Below are 26,882 nucleotides of genomic sequence, written 5' to 3'. Positions count from 1 at the left end.
ATCTGTCCTGGCAGACAGATGGAGGTAGAATGGCACAAAGGATGATTCTGTGCTCCTGTGGGCCCTGTTAATGTCAGAACAGCTCCCTTCTATCCAGTCTCAATGTTGGATGCCATAAAATAGAACAATAAAACATTTAGGTTTGTATTCATGTCTGTTGTGGTTACCTTAAAAAAATATGTGGCTTATAGTTGGCTTTGTGGACGGGTCACTGCTGCCTCTGTCCTGTCCCTTGAGCTGCAGGGATGGTTGTGGCAGTATGCGTGGGTTTGCCTGTGGACATTGTGACTGTCTCTAATTCCTGGGTTATGCTATACCACATTCCAGCCAGTGATAAGGAGGTTGGTGATGAAATACAGCTTGTTTCCTTTCTCTTTGGGAGACAGAATAAGTAAAAAGCTTAACTGGTTTATCGCAATGTGCCACATGAGTATAAGTTCCAAACCCAGTATAAGTTCCAAAGTGCCAGTGACTCAGGGAGGTAACTCTTACTGGTATGCTTCAGAATACTGTCGCTATTTCATAGTACTTCCTTCAGCTGAAATGGGAGTTGGGGCAAATTTAAGTTTGGTACAAGTCAGATTTCTTCTTGCAAAAAAACACGTTGGAGAGAAAGCCATCCCACAAACTGTTTAGAGAACGGGGATTTTAAGCTGTTGGTGGTATGATCATTTTAATTGAATCAAATGGGACTGTTCCATTACTGCTGTTTTTAGAAAATTGCATGGAGTTGAGGGCTACTGGGAAACAGTTATGATGAGTTTTGAAGCAGACTTCTACCTTTCTACATATTGAAACACTTTAACTTTTCTGCATGAGTTTGAGTTCTTTCAGGCTCGTGGGTAAAGAGCAAATATAGCTGTGCTAATTAGGACTTGATAGGTGGGTGTGCTTGTCTTTAAGAGCCTTTCATTGTAATACCTCAGATGTGGCATAATGTCACTGCAGGTAAGATACTGTGCGTGCACAGCAAGTAAACATCTCTTGAAAGTGTACCGGGCTTTCATGCATGTACACGTGCCTGGTGGGTTGGCTCAGATCAGTGCAGTCTTGTTTTAATACAGTACAAACTACAGTGAAGGACAGCAAGGACAGTGGGGAGGAATCCTGATTAATGAAGGTGAGGTACCCTCTTATCTTCCAGGGTTGCTGCCAATTCAACAGAAGTGTCAGAAGGACTGAAGCGTTAAGTTCTTGCAGACTTTTTGCTCAGCACAGTGATGGGCACAACAGGAGTACTGCAGGGAGGTGGGAGGCATGAGCCTGCCTGACCACATTATAGGCCCAGGAGGAAGATGGTCAGGAATTCCTCCGTATAGGGGGGTTAGATCAGGACCTCTGTGAAACAAAGGTTGAAGCCTTATAAAGTTGAAGTGTTCCCATGTTCCAGATAGTGGCCTTTTGATGTAGTCCAGTGTGCTTGCATAACTTGGTAGGGCTTTCTGTGAAAGCACAGCTGAGGTGGAAGAATTTCTCAAAATCAGTAGCCATAGACTTTCCTCACTTTCTTTTGTCCTAGTTATTCACTTCTGAATAGCTCTTTCTAAGGCATTACTCCTGATGTGTACAAAGGCCGCATAAGGCTAATGATCTGCTGTCTGGCAACTTCCTTTTTATACCATAGCATCTTAACACTGGGTGTTGTGTAGAATTTTAGACAAGATGCATGTGTATTGCAGTCAAGGGACTCTAACCAGGTCAAGACTGTCTCCTGTATGCAAGTATTATTTCTGCAGGAAAACTAAATGACTAATGTGATTTCCCACCCTTAATCCTCCCCGATTAGCAAATGCAATCTGCTTTTTAACTTAAGAGTTAATGTGTCAAGGGCCAATTGTTTCCAGAAGTGTGAACTTTCTACAGAAACTTCTAGGCCATTAATCCTTTCTTCATTAAAACTCAAGTGCATTGGCTGATCTGCTTAGAGGAGTAATTTTAATGCATGTATTGGCTTCAGAGCTACATTAGGTCTGACTCTTGTATAGGTTAGGTTATTGTTTTTCTTGCCTCATCAGTGCTTCTGAAAGCTGTCTCATTTCTTGAGTTCTATGACTGAATAGTTTGTACTCTGGTACCCCCAAATTTTATAGCGATGTGGAAATATTCATAGCTTTGAGATTGCCAGAAGAATTCTGTCTCTTGGTGTGTTTCTATCTTCTAATTATTCACTCTCTAATTTCACTTTGACAGGTCTCATATATCACTTCTTGAATTGTCTCCAGTGTCATAATTAAACAACTAATTTGGTCCTGGCATAGAGTCAACAGGTGATCTAGGCAGCAATAATCTCCTGTCAAAAAAAAAATCAGGCTTATACGTTTTCAGCTGGAGATACATAAAAAATATAAGACTTTTCTGCTTAATGGGATGTTGGTATCGGGCAGTACCAGTTTCAGGAAAAAGTACCTGGAACGAGCATAATAGAAACTGCATGGGCAGACCTTTTAAAGTTAGAGAGGATGTGGCTCTTGAGTGTGCTTCTGAGTGCCTCCAAAATGCTAAGGTGAGACTATCCAAAACAGTGAACTGTTGCCTTTGGAGTCTGCCCTTGTTTCCTCAGAAATCAGAAAAGGATTAAAAGTGTCTCTGAAGAGTAATCTGCAAACAGTCTGTGTGGCATCTTTGGTGTGAGTAAGCCTGTTTGGTAATGCTGATCTTAGAAAGGGGTTGTTATCTTCCAGTGAAGAGGTTACTTTTGATCATTTGCAGTGCAAAAGTTCATGTCGCTGCATGAATTGTGTGTGCGCCTGGTGATAGATGGAGGAGGAGGGAGCCCTGAAACAGGGAGCAATTTGGAAAGCTTTAGGGTTTGCAGTCTGACTCACAGCAGTAATTGTTCATTGTATCAACGGGCTATTTCTTACAGATTAGTGAATTTGGCATGAAGCCACTTGAATTGAGTATCTTGGATGTGTTTCTGGCTGATGGATCAAACAGAGCTGTCTTGTCTGAGACTAGCTAGGTTCTGGTAATTCTAGGTGATCTCATGTTTTGCAACCTGGGGGTTTGGTGAAGGCTGAGCAGTTACTTCTGAAGTGCCTGTGGACGTGGTGGCATGACCTAAGACAACGCTGGTGTTTCTTCCTGCTAGTGAAGAGGCTGTTTGGGTCCCATGTCCCTGCAGAAATGACTTTAAACTGAATTTGTTGCCCAACTGTGGTGCAGTGACCTATGGCCTGTGCATTCTTGAGGCAGATCAGCTGAGCTCTGGAAGCAATCTAGTCATAACTTGCATCTTATCTGCTGAATGGCCAAATAAATAACTGTAAGTAAGAATAAGGCTTATTAGCATTAAATTATTAGCATATGTTGTATATGGAAGACTCCCTCTTCGTGCTGTAGCCACACACTAGGTTGGCTTTAGCATTGCTTTCCTTCAGATAACATCTTCAGTGTTTTTGGAGGGAGCCGTTCAATCCAGGTATCTGACAGTAATGAAATCTTTCTGCCTATGTTGATTTAACATCTTGAATGGCAAGTTGTCTGATCAAGAAATAATGAAGATAGTATTTTCAAACTGAAGATAGTATTTTCAAACTGTTGTAGAGAAGGACAGTGTTGGTACAGTTTGTATCTGTGATTTTCCATGAAGATCCTGAAGCTAAACAGATCCTGACATCCTTAGGGGAAAATGCTTCTGAACTGGGTGGTGTGCTTGGTTGTTTTGAGAAGCATGTCTTTTTTTGGATTTTTTTTTTGTTTGTTAGTTTTTTTTAAAGTGTCAATAAACTAAAGCCTGTTTGTGTGCTTTTCCTAGCCTTTCTGTGAAGGGCATTTTTGTCTTGAATGCTGTGCAGGGATTTAGATAGCAGTAGTCTCCCTGGGTTGTTCTGACTGCTCAGTAATGTGCTTACTGCCACAATGCAGGAACAGTTTGAGTGGCAACAGGTTTGAGTGCTGGGCTGCAGGCTGGATAACACTGCACGCAAGCCACAGCATTACTCAAATGACTTATTCCCACTTGTGCCCTCAGTGGTAATTGCAGAGTGTAGCGGTTAAATAAAATGAATGCTTTTAAACACAGTTAATTTTTGAGAGCTTGCTTAGTAGAGTGCTGGTTAGTGTCTCACGTAGAAGCTGTTTTTGTTGGATCCCCAGCTGCAGCACTAACAGATCATACGAATGGGACACTTCTCTAGTCATCTCAAATGTCACTTATCTGTAACATATGCTAGAGTAGGCTGAAAAAAGGACAATGGGATCCTTTAAGAAAGATAGTGTGTAAGTCTTCTGTGAAACCTAAGATGCTCAAGTTTTCAGCAATAAGTGTTGGTTCTCAATCTTCAAGTGATCTTTTGTTATCCTGGTTTCCTATGGAAACAAAGCTTACACTTAAATTGCTCTTTTTCTTTTCTTTTCTCCCCCCGCTCCCCCCACCCCCCTTCTGCCTGTTGAACCTGCTTGGGATTTGGGCTGTGCAGGGCTATTGCATCCTACAAGATCAATGTCTACAAGCCCAAAACAAGTGGTCAGCGAAAGATCTTATCAATGTCTTTGGGAAAGGAGCATGACTCCCATTAAGCTAGAACTTCTCCCTGTGAGTAAAGCTCTTCCAAAGCAAAGCCTGTGAAACTTGCTAGTATTTCATACTAGTCTTCAAAGAAGATTTTCTTCCTTATCAGTTTAAATATATTTCCCATTTTCTTAAGGTGTATCCCATCTTGTTTTAAATGCTAAGATGTGTATTTTAATAATATTGCTTGTGTTGTGAAGCCTTGAGTCCATTTTTGTAATGGTGTTGCCTTTGCAATCCCAAAGTGACACAGAGGGATCCAGACTTCATTTTCAGCGTCAAAGAAAAATGAGGATTTGGACTTCTCAGCAGTGCATAATTCCTTTTAGACTCAAAATCACATGATGGTTCTTTTTGTGAATGACCTCACAGAACATTAGTAGCAGCTTGCACAACAGAAGATGAGTGATGCAAGAAGATGATGAGTTTGTGTTCTCTGGCATCTGCCTTGTGAAGCAGCTTGAGTTTATGGGGCAATGCAACACAGCAGAATGAGTTGTTGTTTTGGGGTGGATTTTCTTCTACACAGGACTCTGTTCTGGGAAAGAAGCAACAAGCTTGCAGGTGCTTTTATTTTGTTATAGGTGATGTGTATACTGAAGACACGGAGATATCTTGATTTTAAAGCCTTTTGAAAGATGCTGTGCCTACACACTGGTGTGTGGGTGAATAAAGTGATAGGAGGGACACTGCCTACCATTTAGCAATTGCAGTGTCAGCAGGTCAGAGACTGGTCTCATTTCCTCCAACCATTAGGGCTGTGCATTAGGTATCTGTAAAACTGGTATATCCATCATTAAGGCATTGTAAATCAAAAAGGTTGTTTCATTTCCAAAGTGAGCCACTCCTGGGTAGTTATTATAACTGAGGCTTTGAATGCAAGATCTGACAGGAAATAAATGGTCAAAGCAGTGGTTATTTATTTTTAGCTTAGCTTACAAAGGAAATAGTGTAACCCCTTAAATTTCATGTGTCCTGTCTGTCCTCTTTGGCCATGTTGAACAGCTTCAAGCAAACTTGATAGTGTCTTGAAGGCTCACAGCTGGATAAGAGACACAAATTCTTACCTTTCTACAGGAAAAGGTTGGTTGTGCTTTGAGCTCAGTAGCTCTGTCTGGTCTGCTTTCTAACAGGTAAGTGCAAAGTGGTTCTCGGTGTAGGAGAGGGAGCTGTGAATACAGTTGTGGAGTGGCACAGTGAGGGATTAGAGCCATTGAGATGATACGAACAGGATACAGTTCTGCTGCTTCTGGAAAAACCTGATTTGAAATTTTTTTTTTTAATTTATTGGGGGAGAATCTGTTTGAGACGAGCTGAGTGGGACTGAGCGGGACGAGGGACCCTCTAGCAGTATTTTACACTCAAATTGTTTTCCAAACTGCTGCTGTTCAGCAAGTGTAACAGCATGATGAATTTAAATGCTGAGGTAATTTATTTGTCTTGGAGGTGAGATGCTTAGCAACCAGGAATTCTATTTTTGTAAAAATGGATCTTTGCATGCAGCCAAAAATTCATAGTGTTAAGCAGTTTCCTTGTTTGTTGTTGCATTGCAAGGCTGCTAAGTAATAGGCTGTTGTTGCTGGCCTGTTCTTAAGTCTATAGCTTGTGTAGCAGTTTTTATGGACAAAACCCCCATCTTCTTCCTTGGGTGGGGCGGGGGGAGGAATTCGAACAACTGAGTGTAGTTTCATTGAAGATAGTCTCTTGTTTTCTTGTTTCATTTAACTATTCTCCAATATTGGAATTGGAGTCATCTCTGAAGCAGATCTACCCAAACTTCTTATAACTAATTGCTCATGAGAGCACCTTCAGACCAGTGTTCATCATAGAAGCACTTGCTTCTATTAGAGCAACACACTACATTTTGTGTACATAGGCTGTGCACATAAAAGGAGGACGAGACAAGGAGGCTGTATTATAAACTGTGATATTGCTATGAATCTGTTTTTCTTGTCACACAGCAGCACAACACTGGCACTTCTATGGCAAATCCATTAGCTCATGCTTCCCTGGAAATGTTACTAGGGAATCAGTTCAGAACCTTCTTTTTCTAAAAGTGGTAATGTTGTCTTAGAAACTGAGCGTGCAAGTTGTAATGCTAACCATGTGTTCATGTGTAAGGTACTGTTGTAGCTGTAGTTGCCAAACAACAAGCACAAGGTTTGTTGCTATCTTTAAACCTGACTAGTATTTTGGGGGGTGGATACTGCTGCTTTAATCTTGCTTTTCCTTCACATGCAAGGGTCTGTTTTAAGTATCTTGGGGTGTTCTTATTGAAGAAGTGAAACACCAGCTGGCTTGCGAGCACTCTGTAACCATTGCAGACAAACCTTGTCTTAAAACTCAACTAGTCTGAAGTCTGACTTGTATATGTTGTTTCCCTTGATGTCAGAGGCATCTCAGATGTATGTAGTTCTTTATGCAAAAGAAAGGTGATATTTGAGGCTTTACATATTAGCCAGTGGTATTAGTAATGGTAAAAGTTAGATGATGTTCACAGCATGGTTATACCTGACTGCTTAAGCAATGAAACACATTGAAGAATACAGTCAGACTGATATCTAGTGCTTCTCCTGGGGGATGAAAGGAGTGGGAATAGCCAGGTTTGAACCTTCCAACTTGCCATTTAGTGTTTCTTCAGAGCTGGTTATGGTATTTTACAGGTAGTTGTGACTTGACTGCCTCATCTATTGGCAATGCAGAGACCTACAGACAACATCTAGTTCACTGTGCATAAGATAAAGCTCTGATAAAAGATCAGCACACTTGGATATGACCTTCTAAGGGTTGTTCTAATTGCTGTTTCAAGGCTGAATATGTTTAGGGACCTTGGGAAGATTTGCAGAGTTGCTGATGGAAAACAAAGCTTTTGAAAATCCAACATGTTATCAGCTGTTGACTGCCTTATGCTGGGATCCTAAATGTCTGTTGAAAATACTTCATCATAGCTTATGAATTTCTTTCTTTGTTTTGAACCTCCCTTATTAGAAGCCAGAAGCACTAATGAAAAATCAGTGACTGAGCTACTGTATGTTATGCTCTCTGTGTTTCCAGATATGCAGCTCACATTACTGAAAATGCAAGTGTTAACATATTTGCTTTCTTTCCTTAGGCCGGGTTGATGTTGACCATGTGATAACAAGGAAAATGCAGCTAATAGCAGAAGCTGAGGTAAGTACACTCTAACGCTTGCTTGTGGGGGGGAGTGGGATAATTGACCCTGAACGTCTTTTGGAGAGTCGTGTATTTGGAGCACAAATCCCTATTCAATTATAGCTTGAGTGCAGTGACTCTTATACGGCCCTCTTTCTCTCCTTGCCTTCTCTTCTACTTTGCACGAGAGGGGTAGTATTATCAAATACGTTCTGTTGCACTTGACCCCAATAGGTTGAAGTCCAAAGATAAGAATGAACTTTGAGGCCTGTAAATAAAATGGAACTTCCCTTACCTAACTTTTGGCAGTGTGATTATCAGCTAGCATGCTGGCATATTTGGTTTTTAAAATGCTCTGCGTCCTGCTATCCATTGAATAAAGGGTAGTGTGTAGCCTGTATCCCACAGCTTCTGTCGCTCTGGCTGTAGAGATGACCTTCCTGAGCCTTTGACCCATTCTTTCTGTCAGTGAGCAATATCCTCAAAGAAAACAGCACTGAGTATTTTTAATGTAATCTCTGTCTGAGCTGCCATTGTTTTGAATTATGTTAAGGTGATTTATGCCTAAATTAAATGAAGTTAGCTAACAATGAACTGCACCCTCCTCGTTAACCATTGTTTTGTAGTGTGCATGTTCTTCAGGGCAAATCGTTCTGCTCTCTTGCTTCATTTTATTGCAGAAAATTAATTCCATAGTAAAGATGAAGTAATCTAATTGTGCCAGCCTTATGTGAATATTAGGGAGTATATACTTACAAGGTAGAGAAAAATATCTTGCACCTTTGAGATGTTTTCCTGTTCAAGTCTCTTTTTTTTTTTACCTCTATAGGTGGTGTGTAACTTACAACAGATGTAACTAAAGTGTATTTAAATGTCTTTTGCAAAGGGCATACTGCTTTTTGTGCTGAAACTCCTAAAATTCAGCTCTGAATTTTTTCATACATTGCCTTCTCTGAATAATTCTTAGTGGGGACATGATAGAACAAGCCTGTTATCTTTACTCTCCAAACAAAACAGCTACTGCAAATCACTGTGTTGGCAATAAATGCTTGCAGGAGAACACTCTGACTATTAAGCACATGGAGCTTTGTAAGTTCCAGGGAATGCTAGTTGGTTTCAAGGGAACAGCTTCATCTTGGATTTGTTTCTTCAGGAATGTCTCTTGTTTCTAATTTATTTTGTTTTCCTGGCCACCGGCTTTGAGACATGCTAGTCTGTAGACAAAGTAATATCTTATCTGCAAAGAGAATTGAAGAAAACCAGCAAGGTCAGTGGCACTTCAATTACTGAAGTTTCTCCCAAACCATGGGGAGTTCAGGTTTTAAACCTTAAGTTAGGCAGCTGGCAAGTTTGTTTAAGGTGCCTCAAAGCTACAGTAATAGCTATAAAGCTAAGTAAAAACCTCAATCTACTGCAAAGCTCCTGAGAATTCCTGGATACTTGACCCTTTTGTTGTGTGAACCACTGAACAAAGCTTGGATTGCAGTTTTATGTTTTAGGTGATAGGTATCTGAGGTCTAGACAGTAGTTTGACTTCTGCAGAGTGCTGGTCACTGACACTTCCCACTGATTTAAACTGATTAAAAGGGGTTTGTAGGTGCAAGGTGTTAAGTCATGCGTAGGCTGCCTTTGTGCATCTGCAGTCCAGTCTGAAAATCTAGTCCTTTTGTTCATCCTAAACTCAGTTGAGAATGGTTTGTTAAGTCACTTGGTCAGGGCTGGATTTTGTCATGTTTCAGTGACTGCAATTAGCTGATCTGTTTTAATGAGTAAAATGCTGGAGAACTTTTGCAACTATCTCTTTATAAGCAAGCTACAGGGTTACTTCCCTCAACTTTCTCTGACTTCTCATCAATTATTGGTCAGCTTCTGCCTTTTACAGCATAGCATTCTTTTCATACTTGCCCCCCTTCGTGGTTTTGTAATGACCTGATTCTTTTTTTTTAAACTGAATGGTGACAGCTGAGTGCATCTGTCCAGTTCCTTGTCTGAGGCTCCAAGCATGCTTTAGGAAGCTCTTGGTTAAGTGCTCTCCATTGGGGGAAGCTACAATGAGGCTGTTTGTGTATCCATGCCCTGTCATAGTGAAGGCTGGTGGGAGGTGCTTCTTTTAATAACTTTTATTTCTCTGGTGACTGGGTGGAGGGTGCTTGGCTTGCTAAGCACTAACAGTTACTCTGTCAATTGCTCAACTAGATTGCTCTTTGAATGGTCGTAGTAATAGTTGATAATACAGTGCGATATATTGTGCAGTTTTGTTGTACAGAATTACAGTTACTGTAAGGTCTATGCTCTGGTTGTATTTTACTTAATCTAATGAGAACTCATGCCCTGCTCTTCCAATCCAAACACATGCATATGTTTCTATCAGCCTTGGGGGGTTGTATGAGGGTGAGGCAATCTCAGCAGAGTGCTAACTACAGAGAAAAGGTAGTTTAAGGAAATAATTTCTGTTGAACTCATGCTGAGAGATTAGGTTGAAAAAAGGGGAGAAACTTAAAAAAATACAAAACCAAACCACAATCAAAAAAGAGTTTTGGTAGGAATGAATAGTGCTTTGTTTGGCATGGAAATTTGAGTGCTCCAAGAGGAGCAGGAATTTCTGCTTGACTTTTTTAGTAGCGATACGTGCATGCCAGAGAGCACCAGTGTCTTCTGTTACAGGTTCTAGTTCTAAAGCACTCAGTGGGGTGTTTTTTTAATCCTGTTCTTGAATTAACAAGTCTCCATTTCTTGCAGAGGCAATCTTCTCTGCCTCCCAGAAAAGCACTATTGAAAAGTAGCCAGCTCCTAAGAGCTTCTGTTTCATTAAGCACTGTTGAAATTTGTTTATTCTGCACTGACCACTGCTAAATAGGGGGGAAAAATTTTTAAGTTAAATATTAATCTGCTCCTCCTAGTGCAACTTCTGTTTCAAGAGATCTCTCTGGATCTGACCGCTACAAAACAGGAGGAATGTAAAGTTCTGAGGCACCTTGACTTCAGGGTCTTCTGGTTTTATGTGATCTCATTTCACATTGTCTTGTATGTTCTGCCAGAGAGTTAAACTTGCTTACTTGGCTGTTGTCACACGAGACAGTAGCATTTTCTAAGAATATATCCTCTATTAATATATTTTGTTAGTCTACAAGTCTTGCTTCTAGAGAAGACTTTTTAGCTTAGTTTTTTGGGTGATCTGTCGTATAAAATCAATTCAAGCATGCTTGGAAAATGAAGGAGATAACCATGGATGGCAAGTGTCCATCAGTGGAAACAGACTCCTTAAAACATAGCTGTGGAAGGAGATCTATGTAAGAGGCAAATATATCACTGCTGCAGCTTTTAGCTAACATTTTCTTTTGGTTATCTGGCTTTTCCTTCTTATACCTTGTACCTATTCTTTTTTAGCAAAACCAATGCTGCTGCAGCTTGCTGTGGTATGATAGTTAGGCACTGAAACTTAAACATGTACTAACAAATAAGCTCAAGTGTCACAAATGCCTTTTTGAGGAAGCATCATTTTTGTGCCTAACTTCCCGACTCTTTCCTTCCCTCCTCAAAAACTGATTTATTGGTTTTGTTACTTGTCTTAAGTAATTAAGCCTTAAAGATTAGAAAGTAGGTAGCAGTCAGGAATTCTGAAGGTTATTGGGGAAACAGAAATGCTTCTTAAGCAGGTATCAGTAGGAAGACTAGTGAAATATGTAGATATTATGGAGGAAAACTTGAACCTTGAATCCGGAGGCAGACGAAAAGTCCCAGGCAAAAGGATGGTCAGACAAATGTTGTTAGCACAGTATGCAATTAGATCTGAAGTAGTTTCTGGAAACTTGCCTGTCTCCTGTGCTGAAGATGGTGGCTATCTGGCAGAGCATTCTCAAAAGGTTTATCGTTTAGGAACTGAGGGGTTAGCCCTTACCCATGCTTCATCACTAGGCTCAAGTGTTGGGGAAACCATTTGGTGTCTGAGGACCTGACATTAAGGAACTGAATTCTTAGAAGTATCATAAATCACTGTCTTCGGTAGAGATCTTAAGAGGTCTTCGGATCTTTAGATTCCCAAAGTTCTCACTGAAATACAGTGAATGCATGATGCATTTTTCTTTGCTTGAGGGAATTAATTTTGAATGCTTTTTTTCTAGTCATAAGAATAAAAAGCCACTGTGCAAATCTCAGGATCCTCTCTGCATATAAAGAGTAAGAGAAATTGCACCACAACATAATGCTATCCAGAGCTCAGTGTAGCACTTTCTGCAGAAACAAGTAACTTGAAACATTTTATCATCAAGTTTCTTCTAAATGTATCTACTTTTTAAAACTGCCTGGGGGGTGGGAAATCAAGTTTTTGAAATTTCATGTTATGAGACTGAATAGCAGATCCAACTGTATTGCAGACAGGAAAATACAGGAATGAATTACACATGCTAGTCTTAAGGCAAGACAAAAAGGATGTGGAAACATCATAGCATTTTAGTCTGCCTTTTGCAGGTGAATTATAGCCCTTGTCTGGATAACTTATTATTGGGAGGGTTAAGCAATGTTTTCCTTTCTAGAAAAGAAACTCTTTATCAGATGAAACAAGCAGTCTTTGACTAGGGTCACCTATGCTTTATCCACAACTCATTATCTCCTTTTTTGCACCCTATCAATGCATTTTTCCAAAAATATGGTAGAGGGGAATGCTCATCTCTGATTTTTCATGAACCCTCTAGACGTCAAGGTCTTTAGTAAACCAGATGCTTCAGAAGTTGCCTTTGTCTATTAAAATGAGAGAAGAAAAATATGAATAGGCTAAAAATGGTGAAATTTTGTCACAACTGGCTGTTAATGGAGAAGATAACTTGTATAAAGTTATCCGAAGAAAAGGGAGTGTAGGAGATTCAAGTGGGATATTTGACCCCATGAGTTCTTGAACTTCAGTCTTGCTGCCTACCAGTTTTGTGTCTCTCACTGCTCAGTCTTAACACTTAACAGTTACCTAGTATTTTGCTTTCATGAAAATTTTCTGTACATTCTGTAACTTTAGTCGTATGTGAAAGTTTTCATCCAAACAGTGGTAGCAGTGGAAGGATAAATTTGGTCCTTCTTCCTGCAGTCATGTCATTGAGATCACTTCTGCATTAATGCATAAGAACATCAAGGATGATTGTTTAGCCACAAGCCTGAAAAGATCTGTTTTCCCCTTAATAATACTATATGGACTAAAAAGTAAATCTTGTTCATGCTTGTTTCGTATGCTAAGGATGTAACCAGTTAAAATTGAGAAATTTTTCTGGGGCTCATGTATTAAATTTAGTTGAACCTTCTTGGCACCATGAAAAATGTGAAATACCTGCCACTCCAGACCAAAAGCATACCAAGAGCAGTATGTTTACTTTGCTCCTCAGTGTTTTGTCTGATGGAGATGATGAATGTTATTCAAAGTCCTCTGGCCTGAGGTACATGAACAGGCCAGGATAAGCCCCTCATCTTGCCCAAGTTGGTGCCAACTGTAGGCAGATGGTACAGGGATGTCTTCTTGATGCCTTGCACTGTTCTGCTCTGGAATAAAAGGGAATATAAATATTTTATGAAAATGTATCCAGGGAATTAAACAATCTTCTACTGTTTTTACTGTCAGCAATTGAAGCCAGCTTTCATGAAGGAAGTGGACAGTCACTTCACAGAGTTTGTGAACAGTTTAGTGGCTAAATCAGCACTCCTGGACTCCTCATCTTCAGCCTCCCTCTTCCCAGCTTCCTGTGCAGAGAAGGAACTGCACAAAGCCAAGTAAGTCAGTTTTAAGCTGTTCGTATAACAAGGTTATGTTTCCTGGAAGCCTTATTTCCGTTCTTGTCTCAAATGTTCTCATCTGTGTTTGCAGGACCTTGAGGGCTCCTCCAGAACATGGGAAGATCTTTACTGCCCGCAGGTCCCTCTTGGAGTGAGTTAACTTCAGATTTTCCATTAAATTGATTGAAAATACTAACTAGCCTTTGCTTTGAGGTACTCTCCCCACCACCACCTGTGGTCTTATGTTCAAACCCATGTGGGCTAATCTGTTTAAGCTTCTCTGTTTTTTCTAGTGCAGTTTGCAGGCTTCCCCAAATGTAAACCTTAATTACAGTCTTCTCAGTACCACTGAGATAATGGCTAATTATCCTTTGTCTGAAGATAAATGGGGGAAATGTCTTGTGTACACTGGCACCTAGACTGTACCTTAACTTCAGCCTCTTGAATTGGGGTGGCAGTGATGTCATCTTGCCTTACTGTGAAACACGTTGAAAGCCAAGTACTGGGGGTGTGATGTGCTGTGTGAATGGCCTGATAGCATTTGGATCTCTCCCTCAGTGAGCTGTTTGAAGTGAGTCACATCAGGACGATCTACCACATGTTCATCGCTCTTCTCATTGTCTTCATCCTCAGCACACTTTTAGTAGACTTCATTGATGAAGGAAGGTAAGAATGCTTTGGAAAGGCAGGGATCAGGGCTGGGAAATACTCGCTTCCAAAGCACCAGAGGTACATGAAACCGCAGAATGGTGTGGAAAGGAGGGGGAATCCTTCCTTGGGATGTTGTTGGAAGCGAGGGTTTTCAATTGGGCATACTTAAAATGTGTGATGAAGCCCATTGAAGGGGGGGAAATGATCCCGTCAGATCCCTTGAGGGGGGATATGGTCCCTTCAAATCTGATAGCTAGATATTAGGAAAAAAATACAGATTGGTGTGTTCTGTGAGAATTATGGCCAGCACGTGCTTAGTTCATCACAAGGCTGGCAAAAGGGAGGGGTCATCATTGAATGTAGACTGCTTTAGTTGAATACCTTTAATGAAATGGTGGCTTTCAGCTGCTTGCGTTGTTTGAAGGGGAACTGTGTTTAGAAAAACTTTAAATACTTGAGCAGTACTTCCGCTGTTTAAAAATGACAGTCCTGGAACGCTGTACTCGTGCTTAAATAAAAATAGAACTTTTTGGTTTTCCTGGGGGAAAAAATGTCAAGGGGATTGGCACAGCCTCTGTTAAGGTTGTGCTTTGCAGGTAGCCAGTTGTGAACAAGATTGTGAAAGACTGCTTTCCTCACACTTGCTTGTTGCTATATATAGTATCTTGGCAAGCTGTATCCCATGTACACAAGTAGGATTACATGTTTATCTTGCCAATTATCTGATTTTCAGTGTGCAAAACTGGAGCTGTATCTTGATGATAATCATTGTCCTTCTTGTCCAAGAGTATAAGAGGCTCGTGCGCTATTGAATATTGTTTAGCTGATCCTGACTTAATAGTGTATGGAAATTGAAGGAGAATAGGCATTTACCCCTAAAATTAACTAATAGGAGCAGAATTATCAGATTACTTAAAAAAAAAAAAAAATCATTGCTGTGTTCTGAGCTAGATCTGATAACTTGGATGCAGTTTACAAGTGAGCCTCCACATGAGAACAAATAAATTGGTATACTCTGTACCACCTTCTTCTGACCTTAGTTCAGAAGAGCTGCTTATGTGTAGGAGTAAGCTTTGGTGACTTTGATAGCCGGTAAGGCTGAACATCCTTTTATTTATGTCGTTACGTTTTAAGCTTGATTAGTGAACTAAGTACCTGGCGCACACCAGTTGGACATACTTGGACTGACCATGCAATGACCCGAAGCCTTTTGGGTGACTTCTAAACTGAATCTATGTGGAATGCCTATAGATTTCAGAAAGCAGAAATTAAATTAGGTTTGAGTGTCAGATATTAAAATACCTCGTGACTATAGAGGTAGGGAAAAAGCCTCTTTAGGTGTTAAACTCCTGGAAAGAACTGATTCTTAATGTGATAGTGGTGATGTCTTGGGAGTGTTCTCCAAAAGCTCTTTTGGACCCTGGTTCAGCAGTAGATCATTTAGTCACATGCTTGTTCTTAGCAGGGATGATCTTGAGCGTGCTCTTAAAGCACATGCTGATCTTAAAGATGTGCTTAAGCCCTTTGGGATTTGAAGGTAAGCTGTGCCTGACAGCGTTGGTGGCATGAGTCCTTAATCTCTTTATTTTCTGATGTGTTTGTGGGTGGTCACTTAAATCTGCCACAGACAGCCCTCTGTTTCTGAGCTGAAAATTGCCACAGTCGCTTCTAGCTGGGCTGTCAGTTATAATCTGGAAGCTTTGCATTTTGTATCCACTTAGTGGAGTAGAAGTATTTCTAATGAAACAATGGACGCTGAGTATTGTCTCTTTCCTTGTGCCTTCTAGGCTGGTCCTGGGATTTGATCTCTTGGTCTTTGTTTTTGGAAAGTTCCCGGTTGTCTTCTGTACTTGGCTGTGCATGTTCTGTGCCACAGTTATCATTCCCTACAACCTTTTTGTCTGGTGGGCCCAAGGCTATTGCAGTTCTTCTCATCGCGTAATCCACACTCTCTTCTATGGGATGTTGTTCACACTGTTCCAAACAGCTGGGCTTGGATTTGGACCAACCTATGTTGCTGTATCATATGCCCTGCCCCCGGCTTCCCGTTTTATTGTAATACTGGAACAGGTAGGTCCCTACTTGGTATCTTTGGATATATTGAATCTTGTTTTCAAAATGGAAAGGGTCCTTTTTCATAAGGAGTCATGTGTTGCTTTTATTCATTAAGTCGGGGCTGTGAATGGAGTTTGTCTTTTGACTTGAAGACAGACTTATATGCAGCAACTCTAATGAGAAAAAGTAGATGGTAAACTTCAGTTTGACCTGGAAACCACTTGGGGTTTTTTGCCTTTTTAAGATTTTGCCCTTTTAAGATTTTACTGTGGGTTTTTTCTGAACGTACTTCAAGGCTGAAATTCCATTTACTTCTAGTTGTCTTGTGGATGTTAAATGGTTAAAACCAGTTTTAAGAAGCTGTTGTGCCATACTTCACAAGGAAGCTGTAACATGTTTTTTTTTTTTTAAAAAAGGAGAAAGTAGGTAGTCAACAAGTGGTTCCTGTTTCCCTTTTTGTCCCTAAGAAGCAACCATCTTTGTCCTGTAGTCTTTAGTGAGAGTGGAATTTTCTTTTTTGGGGGTAGAGGGAGGGAGAAGAGTGCAAGAGTGTAGGGGACTGGTCAGACCATCAAATTAAAACAAGGATGGTCAGAGATGAGTGTGAGCCTGAAGAATTAACTTTGGGCTAGCCTTCCTTTTGGTCTTTCAGTATTAAAACCCAAAAAACCCTGCTGGGTAGCTGTGGACTATTTGTGGGTCACCACCTTATTACAAAGTAGTGATAACTTGCTGTCAACATGCCTAACTTCAAGGAGTCAGTTTCAAGGCTTTGAAACATACTGGCCTATTGAATAGGGGTTTTTACCTTCAATTTTAAGTTAATGTTAATTGGTTAGTGGCTTGCTGGTGTTATTTGGAGTCCTCGTGTGTGCTGTGGTCCTGTGAATGTGAATGAGATGTGTTATGGCACTCCTGAGCCATGATTGTTATGGTATGTTTCACCCTGCAGTGTCTTAAATTCATGTCCATTAAACAGGCTTGTGGGCAGAAGCAGCCCTTTCCTTGTAAAAGGGATAAATTGGAGAGAGCCCAAGATGCTGAAGGTGTTGCCTTAAAATGCTTGATCCAGTCTTTGCTGGAAAGTTGGGAAACTGAGAATGTTAAACTGACATTCTCATGGTTTTACAGGTTCGTCTTGTTATGAAGGCTTATTCCTTCATCCGGGAGAACGTACCCAGAGTCCTGTCCTCTGTAAAGGACAAGTCCAGTGAGTAACTTGCCTATTTTGAAAGCAGTGCGTAACCAATTCTTGTTTTCCCTCCATTTCTTTCAGCTGCCCTCGTGAATTGGAGAGGTAGGATTTGAATAGATGTTTTTTGATGGGGAGGTCACGAGGCTCTTAGGCTGGCCTTCTGCATCATAATTTCAGCCTGAACCTTTTCATCTGGTATTAGCAATGAGCTAGACTGTTATTCAGGTCTAAGTCATCTCTGTATCTTAGATCTTTCTTCAACAGGACTCCTTATTTCTGCTTTTAAGAGCAAAAGGTGTTCAGAATCTGCCTGCACGCCTCCAGTGCTCTAGCTGAAATGACAGCAATCATAAAAGCATAGAAGCCATTTCAGCAAGGCATGCCAGAGCTGAACATGAGCCCACATGTTGATACAGGCCTTACAGCTTCATCTTCCCTGGGAGAAAAGGGAATGTGCTATCAGGGTGTTAGCACTGCGCTACCTGTTAGTCACCCTCACTTGTTAACTACGCTTCGTGGTGGGGCAATTGCATATGATAGGTCTAGTTTATGTAATTCTCTGCAAATCCCATACTTTTTAGTTCAAGTGAGGTTTTTTGCTGTGTTCTGTGTTGTGAAAGGGTACTGGGGAAACTGAACCATCAGTAAGCAAAGAGATTTCAGAGTGGTTTTTTTCCCCCCTCCCTGCTTCTTCCAGGCACAGTACCTATTCCCAGAATTTCTCAGTACCTGTACTTCCTCTTTGCTCCCACCCTCATCTACAGAGACAACTATCCCAGGTAATGTGAGCAACACCAATAGAACATGAGTCTAAAAGCTGAAGCCAATGTTAAGCATCCCTAGATGTGTTCTGTTCAATTCATGAGTTAGAGCTGTCGTAAAGATCTGGTTAAATCAGAAACTTGGTTGATAAAAAAGGCAGGACTTGATCATGAAAACTCACTCTAATGCTAGTAGTATTTTGATTTTACAGTTCTGATTTTATTTCTTTGGAAGTGAAACAAATAAAGAACTTGCTACTGAATATCTAGTGGTACACAGCTCCTGCAGTAGGCTTGTGTGGTGGTTTATGTGGTGCTAATAAGCAGCCCTGTCTCTTGAGTTTGAGGAGGCAGGCTGAAGCCTTTAAAACTGGGAACTGCCAAACTTTTCTATACTTTACTGGGTTGCACTTTGACAGTGTCAAGTCAGCAGTCCTTTACGTGACTATCGGGCAGATCACCACCTCCTACGTAATTGCATAATGCTGCTCTCCAGATACTTTTCCATTTATGGAATTGCTGTAGTTGCCCTGCTGCAGTTGAAAGTGAGGAACAGCAATTTGGGCAGATGTCTCTTGGATGTCAGGAGATTAAGAACTCTGGAATTAAAAACCCATTTTTTTCAGAGTATAGGTCAATAAAATCAATAATTGAAGGGAGGGTTTTGCCGCTTGGAGGTCCTATTTGGATATGACATCATGTGTTCTTTTTCCTAGGAATCCCATGATAAGATGGGGCTATGTGGCTACCAAATTTGCACAGGTGAGTAGTGCAGCTTTCTGAAGAACATGCTTTCAGGGATCTGTGTGGCTGAACAGTTCTCCCTTTGGCGTTAAATCACTCTTTTCCTGGTAAGCCTACACCAAGTGAAGAATGCTTTTCAGTGAACTAAAAAAAAAGAAACAGTGATCTTGCTGCACTGATGACTGTGTCAAAATAAAAAAAATAAATCCTTGCTTAAAGAAGCCTTTAGACTCTATTCTGTACAAAAGCTGCATGTGTGCATGGGGAGAGCAATATCCATGCTCTGACATTTTTCTTTACACTGATGCTCTGTTATGCACTGGCACAGCTACCTGTCTTCAGATATTCAGACTGATTTTGAAATAGTGAGGCCTGAAGTCCGGCTCTTCAGTGCTTATTTGAGCTGAAAGTTGACCTGATCTTTGTGTCTCTGGATGTGAGCTTCAGTAGCTTCTTATGGCTTTGTTTCTGAGTAGTGGCTTTGCATGATTGAAATTTATACTGTCACACAGTGCATGGTTTAAAAACCAGCCAATTAAAAAAAAAAAAAAAACAAAACAACAAAACAAACCAAAACCCCAACCAAATTAAAAATGAAGCATGAAAAGACCTTTGGCTGCTTGCTCTCTGACAAAAGAGGGTGACAAAGCCCACACCTGGCTTACAGCAGTTGGAGTGACTGCAGTAAAGCAGTGACCTGCATTTTGACAACTTCCAGAATGTGGGTTCATGAGCCAGAGAAGGCCTGAGGCGATTTGGCCTGTAAATAGCTCTTTTTTGGGATAAAAGAAACTTAAGCTTTAATACTAGCTTTAACTACAGTAAGTATTTCTTAATTATTTCTGCCCTTGTCTTGGACCTAGATCAGAGGGTACTTTCCCCACTCACTTTGGCATTGGCACAAATCATTTGTCATAACTTCTGAGTTGATAGGACTAGGAGAAACTTAGAGCTGCTGTAGTAGAAAAGACAAGTTGATTTTGCTCCTCAATGTCAACATGCTACACAGATGGCTGTAGCTTACTTTTTGCCTGGACCCTTAGGGAAGTTTATTGGCAGCAATGTAAAATAAATTTTGACTAGTGTTGGCAGCTGCTATTGCTCTCCTAGAGCTGTCAAGTGGTGATGTGTTAATTGTGCATTTCTCATATGGAGTCAGACTTTTCTTTTTTTTTTTTCCAGGTGCTTGGTTCACTTTTCTATGCCTACTACATTTTCGTGAGACTCTGCATTCCTCTGTTTCACAACAGCAGTCAAGAAACCTTCAATCTTCGAGGGCTGGTCCTCTGCATCTTCAACTCCATTCTGCCAGGTAAGACCTGGATTCATGAGTAACTGTTATCCTCATGGAAGAGGGAGGAGGGAGGGGAAGTGCTTCATATGAGAAGCATTCATGACAGGCAAGTACCAGCCAAGGAGGTCTTGTGGGCAGTCTTCAGCATTATGGTGTTAAACTTTAGAATCGGCAGCACAAAAAAGCCTGGGTTTAAATGTAACAGTATTCAAAATCAAGTCCTAGGCTGTGTGACAGCCTTGCTGCTGCCTTCTGGGGTAAGCATGACCTGGTGTGGTGAGAAACTGAAATACTTTGACATTTTCGTGTAGGTAGGACAAAGCTCATCTGTGTCCATGCCTATAAGAACAGTCTTGACTGCGTTACAGGCTCTTGCCTATAGCTGAGACCAAATGCTACAAAACTGGTCTGAATCTACCTTATTTCTAGGTGTACTGATTCTATTCCTGGTTTTCTTTGCGTTCCTTCACTGTTGGCTCAACGCATTTGCTGAGATGCTGCGCTTTGCAGACAGGATGTTCTACAAGGTAAGAAGCGGGAATTATAGTTTATAAAGGAATATATATATAAAGTTATATATAATGAAAAGGAAAGAGAAGGAAACTGAAGGTTCTTATCAAATAAAGCATCCACAGGGTTTTGTTTGTGTTACGCTGTTAGGGTTTAAGATTGTCGCTGTGCTGTAGAAATTGGATCTGTTCTACTTGGCAGTCTGAATTGTTTTAAAGTAGTATACCCTGTGCACAAAGAGAACTAGCCACCAGAGCTACCCAATAGCTCTGTTAACACTCTATTTAGTTCCTCTGTCATCTCAGTCACTGCAGTTTGGGTCAAAACCAAACTTTGGTATACAGAGTAGAACGTTGAAAATACAATGGGAAGCATTATTTCATGGTGCAGCTTGTTATAACTTATGTTAGCTTGGTTATTATTCTGATCGATATTTTTCAACTTGATATCCCAGGAAAGGCCTACAGAACGTTTTATGCTTAATTAGATTTACAGTCTTTCACTTGTGCTTTCAGGACTGGTGGAATTCCACTTCCTATGCAAACTACTACCGAACCTGGAATGTGGTAGTACACGACTGGCTTTATTACTATGCCTACAGGGACTTCCTTTGGGTGAGTAACAAGCAGATATATTCTTCTGTTTTGTTAATTAAACATTTAACTGCTGGGCAAGACAGTACGTTTGTAAAGATGCGGCATCACTGTGTGTTGAGAAGCACAAAAATGTCTTGCCTCAGCTGTTGCGGGTAGAAAACTGTGCTTTTTAGAGATTTGTTGCTCATTTCCAAGACCTTAATGTGTACAAAATGTGGGTCTGAGTGTAAAGGTTGACTCAACAGTGAACTCATGTTGCACTATTTGGATGAGTTATGGTAGATATTTCATGAGTAGGTCCAACCTGAGTACTTACACAGGAGACCAGAAATATGCCTGAAGAAAACCACCAAAAATCCAAGCTGCTCTGTAAAGCACTTAACATTTCACATATGTTTCTTGGCTGGAGGAAGCCCTTTCTAGCTAAGGTTAAAAAAAAATAATAATAAAATAAATGAGAAAACTGAACTAAACCCACAGCAGAGCAGGTTATAATACTCGGTATTCTTCTCTCTTCCAGTTTTTTGGTAAGAAGTTCAAAGCAGCAGCTATGCTGTCTGTCTTTGCAGTATCAGCTGCTGTGCATGAATATGTTCTGAGCGTCTGCTTTGGCTACTTCTATCCGGTTCTCTTCTGCCTGTTTATGTGCTTTGGAAGTAAGTTCCAGGGAGAGAGTATGTGAGTGGCTTGTGGGTTTTATGGCTTTTTTTTTTTTTTTTTAAACAAGCATGCTTTTGCCCTTTTGTTAATGATGCCAGTTATTCTTTAGGCACTAACACACAGAACTGTTTTTTGTCCAAGAGTTGCAGCTGTGAGTCCAAAATTTATGAATGGATTTTTTGCAGCCAAGTAGTTACGTATATATGTATATATACATGCACACTGGGTTTGCAGGCTTAGGACTTAGGCAAGCAAGGTATTGATGGAGAGGAAGAGAGCTGTATATGATACACTGCTGTTTATGTGACATGGTACATGCTTTAATAGCACTGCTTCTTCTTTGCTGAGCCTTAGTTGAATTGCTGTATGTCAGCAGTTTGGAAGTCTTCTTTAAAGTCATAGTGTAAGGCAAGTATGGCTTTGCTACTGCAGTGAAGAAGAGAGCCTATTTAGAAGGCAGAGCTCTATTGTTTCATTTTGGATTTTGAGTTAGAAAGCTCTAATAAACTAAGCCTCCTCTGGCAGCACGTCTTGGTCAACAGTGTAACACAAACAATATTGATCCCCAGAGGCATACAGCCGGGCCAGCTTGTCGGCACACTTACTGGAGGTAAATGTCAGCACTGGCTCATAGTATTTGCTCTGCTGCCAAGCACAATCAGATTTTCTTGCACTATATTGAACTCACAGAGCAGTCTTCTTGCTCCAGAGATGAAGTGAAGGGAGGGAAGGAGCCAGTGAAATCAGTTGATCTTTGATTCTTGAATCCTGACTCTCATTTCTGAACGATGCTTCTCATTTCACCTCTTCCCCAGTGGTCTTCAACTTCATCCTTAATGACAGTCGGAAAGGGCCCATCTGGAATGTGATCATGTGGACTTCCCTCTTCCTGGGCCAAGGTGTCATCATTTGCCTCTATAGCCAGGAGTGGTATGCCCGCCAGTATTGTCCTATGGAAAATGTGAGTGACTGGCCTTTCCTAGGGGGTAACGGACCCTGCGGGCAGCTTGTCCTTTCTCGCTTTGGGGACAGCGCAGAAGTTCAATGGCCTGAGCCTCATTCATTAGGAGTTAGGCTTAGAAACTGCTTAACAAAACTGCTTTCATTAGTGCTTACTATGCTGATAGTATTTCATGACTGGAAGCCGAGGGTGTTCTTCCCACACTTCTGCAGCCATAAGCCGCGACTTAAGAGTACGCTAGGCCATTCAGGCTGCGTGCATGGAACCGCAGCCCTTGGCCAGCGAGGTCAGGAGAAACTTCGATGAGGCTCGCAAAAACTGAGCCCGTTGTGCCTCTCCCAGGCTAGGTCGCGTGGCAGTGAGAACTGGTTGCTGTAAATGGCCAGTTTGGAGTTTTGTTGGTGTTACTTTCTGTGACTTGTAACTTATTTTCTTGGCAGCAGATTCTGTTCGATACAAAACTTGTTGCTGTCCTAGTTGATTTCAGCTTTAACCAAAGGTATTCTCAGACAAACTCTAAGTTTGATCCTCCTTAGTTAAGAGTTTACGTTGTAAATGACTGGCTTCTTGATACAATATGCTACTAGGTGCGGCATTCACCTGATGTATAAGACCTGAATGTAAGGTGGGTGGGAGGCAAACGGCTTGTTGCGGCTGTAGCTACACTTCCACAAAGTGTTTAGTGAGGATGAGACTAGGGTTGCAGGGTGTAGGAATGTGGTTTGCCCATTCTTTTCTGTGAGGGACAATTTGACTTCAGGAGACCACACCACAGCTGGTACTGTTGGCCTGTAACTAACTTACTGCCCCTCCTTGTTTTGCAGCTTACGTTCCTGGACTACTTAAAACCACGCTCATGGTCATGTCATATGAAGATGTGAAAATGGTACATTCTGGCCCTGTCCTCGCAGAAAATCAGAGCTGTCCTCCAAGTATTTGGATCAATGACCTAGCTTGCTATGGACTTTTTCTAAGGGAAGTTGTGCCTCCAGGTTATTGGGGAGAAACTGTAATTTTTTTAAACATTACTGAGGCAAACCAGTTGACCTGGATTGCAACAGGCTTCATAGGCAGCATCTACCAGGTGCTGTCCCACTTTGAGCCATTTCCATGCTGGCAAAACATTGAGCTGAAGGTGGAGTCTACTGGAATCCTACTCATCCAGGGGTTCCCCCAAGTTGCTGCTCTTCTGGATGATAGATAGGCTAGTCAGATTTGCTATTAGCTCGTTGTTGGCATCCGTCCATCTTCCTTAGCCATCCCTTTGCAGCGTTTTTTCTCCCTTTCGGTAATGGGATGTCTGCAAAACTTCTGTTCTTTGTGATCCTGGCTGCTGCTATGATGTGGACAAGCAGCGGAGCACCAGGATATCTGCCTCCTTGCTCTGAAGATAGCCAAAGTATTCCTGGATGGCTCTGAACCGCATTCTGTGGATGTTGGCTGCCTGCAGATTTAAAATGGGCAGAGGAAGAGGGGATTGTCGGTTTACTTGTGGCTGCATTGAAGAATCAGGTTCAAACGCAGGGCAGTGTTTGCAGTCTTTATATGTCTTTTTAGACTGAAAATTTATGTTTCCTCTGTATTCATTTAGTTTAGCTGACTTACAGCATTTTTGTTCTTTGAAGGCCCTCGCGACTTGAGGAATAGTTTTTCTTCTAGCTCTTCCTTTCTCTTGCTCCAGATAATCAATTCTTTTAACACAATTAACTTGTAAAAGAGCTTTTGCTGTAATTTGGCAGGTGCTTTAAGGTATACAAGTTAAGGCTTTCTTTAGTGAGGGAAAATTTGAAATACTATGACCCAGCTGTAAGAAAACACAAGCAACTTTACAGGTATGTAGCGCGTTCCCATTTGAAACGGCTCGTCCATTTCAGTACGCCAGCGCGCCTTGGTGCCGCTTGCCAACGTGTGCTGCAGCAGCTTCTGCCGTGGCGGTGGGTGGTGAGGGCTGGCCAGCATCTGGAGTTGGAGCTGCTTTTCCATCTGCCTGTGCCTGCTCTTCCGTCAGTGGGGGCTTCGGGGGAAGGTCGGTTTCCTGGGTGTTGCCCCCTCCTTTCTGAAGAGGTACGACGTCCTCCCATGGCCAGTGATAAAGGCAGAAGCGTTACGTGAATCTGGTGTTCCAACATCTACCATTTGGGCAGAGCCCCGTCGGTTTCCTTGTTCTGTCAGATGCTAAGCACAAAAGTGAATTTCCATGGTAGCTGGGTACATCTCTCTCCAGTTTTACTGGAACTGCACCTCCTGGTACTGGGGAGAGAGAGAAACCTGGTGGAGGTACCTTAACTTTGGTCACAGGGATTTCTGAGTTACTCAGACGTTCTTCATTGGCACTTTCTGGTAACAGCTTTTCCTTGCTGACCTGCAGGCTGGGTATTTGATACCAGCAGTGTTGGGACTGTCTATTGACTTGCCTCCCAACCCACTTAAGGTGACTTTTGAGCTTTTGTTTTTACTAACCTGAGTGAAAAGTAATTTCAGGAAAGGTAGGTGATACGGAAACTCTTGCAGGCTTTCAGTTTTCTGTAGGAAGGAATCCCGCCCCTCAGAAAGGACATTGTGTCAGGTCAGATTTGCCAAAGCCAGTGTTTGCGTGTGTGGCTCTCCTCTTAACAGACCTGCTATTGGAACTTGTCTGCTGAAGCAGTTGGGGTAACTGCAGCGGAAGGGGCTCACGTATGTACTCAAACGCGGCAGTGTTCGTGTATAAAATCCTGAGAATAGATTACCTTATCCTCATTCAGTTTGATTTAATCCTAAATCTTTAGCCATACCTTTTGTAGGAGGAAGGGACAGTAGTGCTGGAGCGACTAAGCTTCCTTTTTGAAGAAAAACAAACAAAACCTCCCACCCTTTGGCCAAACAGCTTTGTCACCTCCTTAGTGTAGGATGCAATTCAGCCCAGTACTTCTCGGTTGTGGTGCTCAAAACTTACGTACGGATGTAACTGCACTCAAATAGGGTATGATGGGTTTGTCACTTCAGTGCCTGTGTTGGGTCTTGCCACTGTCTCAGTGTTCTCAAAAGGAGATTAAAAAACAAAGGAGCTAAAATCATGGTGCTTCGTGCCAAGTTTTGGTGTTCCCCTCGCAGCTGGCGCTGGCCTATTCCTAATAAAGAGTATCTGTGTTTACTGTGTCAGCGTCCCCGCTGTTTGAAGCCTGAGGGCTTGAGCATCTGGCAAGCAAAACGCAACCAGAAAGGGACACTCGACTGTTGGAATTAGTCTTAGTTTTTGACAGGTTGAGGTTTTTAGCCTTGTAGATCAAGGCATCTGGCAACCGTGCTGTCAGGGCATTGACAATTGGGATTACTTCTGATTTCACGGGGGTTTAAAATTGCTTTTGAATGTGGGCTTATTTCAGTTTTTTTTCTCAAGAGGACTGGAGGGGAAATGCTAAGTCTTTTGCACATTGCTTGTTTAATTAGTCAATTATACCAGGTTTGTTGGAGTTTCCTTAGGTTGTGAGGGCCGGAGCTAGCAGTATGGTGGTCTGAGCAATCGTGAGGGCGCTAAGGTTCACCGCCTGCCCTTTCCAAGTTCTTAATAATGATCTGTACTGGTTTCTGTGGCGCTCTCCTACGTGAGGTTTGTGCGGCTTGCTTCCAGGGTAGCTCCCTTGATTTTTGTGGCAGGAAGCCTCCAGCTTGGGAGTGGTAGCCAGTACAGCTGCAGCTCCTTGCTCGGTAACATCACAAGAATCGGTGTTAATACGGCGTGTGTCCCACTTGTCAGGCTGGTGACGGTTTGGTCTCAGGAAGACTGAACCTCCGCAGAGTCTCTGTGCCCAGTGTGTCCTTTCTGTTGGGGAATTTTGCTTGCAGCCTTCAGAGGCGAAGCAGTCCTGCACCTGAGCTGCCGTCTCCTGTCCCGGGACAGCCATCCCAGTAAGGCACGTGCTAAGTGCTGTGGTGGGAGGGGGCGGAAATCCTGATGTTTTTTCTTAATAAGGAACAGCACGGGTTACACGCATTGGCCCACCCGCTAAAGGCAAACCCAACGCTTTGAGCTCCCACCTTCAGTGTCGATGGGCTGGA

At 41.8% G+C, this 26,882-nt stretch overlaps 1 protein-coding gene across 4 annotated transcripts in view; it reads left to right on the top strand.

Moving 5' to 3' along the window:
* Positions 1–25,982, top strand: part of SOAT1 (sterol O-acyltransferase 1) — a 30,013-nt gene extending 4,031 nt beyond the window's left edge. For 3 of the 4 annotated variants that reach the window (XM_056356054.1, XM_056356055.1, XM_056356053.1), the window contains exons 3-16: positions 7,626–7,684; positions 13,266–13,414; positions 13,509–13,568; positions 13,976–14,083; positions 15,856–16,138; positions 17,255–17,333; positions 18,016–18,097; positions 18,796–18,841; positions 20,006–20,135; positions 20,547–20,644; positions 21,143–21,241; positions 21,744–21,879; positions 22,699–22,844; positions 23,669–25,982. In XM_056356054.1, the coding sequence (XP_056212029.1) occupies positions 7,626–7,684; positions 13,266–13,414; positions 13,509–13,568; positions 13,976–14,083; positions 15,856–16,138; positions 17,255–17,333; positions 18,016–18,097; positions 18,796–18,841; positions 20,006–20,135; positions 20,547–20,644; positions 21,143–21,241; positions 21,744–21,879; positions 22,699–22,844; positions 23,669–23,725 (1,532 nt within the window). In that variant the 3' untranslated portion in view covers positions 23,726–25,982. The remainder of the gene's footprint in view (positions 1–7,625; positions 7,685–13,265; positions 13,415–13,508; positions 13,569–13,975; positions 14,084–15,855; positions 16,139–17,254; positions 17,334–18,015; positions 18,098–18,795; positions 18,842–20,005; positions 20,136–20,546; positions 20,645–21,142; positions 21,242–21,743; positions 21,880–22,698; positions 22,845–23,668) is intronic. The other variant, XR_008824659.1, reaches the window with a different exon arrangement.
* The last annotated feature ends 900 nt before the right edge of the window (positions 25,983–26,882 follow it).

Source organism: Falco biarmicus, chromosome 11 (genome assembly GCF_023638135.1).
Source record: "Falco biarmicus isolate bFalBia1 chromosome 11, bFalBia1.pri, whole genome shotgun sequence".
In the NCBI taxonomy this organism is placed as follows: Eukaryota; Metazoa; Chordata; class Aves; order Falconiformes; family Falconidae; genus Falco; species Falco biarmicus.
Note: the sequence above shows the minus strand (reverse complement) of the source record. Positions and strands in the feature narration are given on the sequence as shown.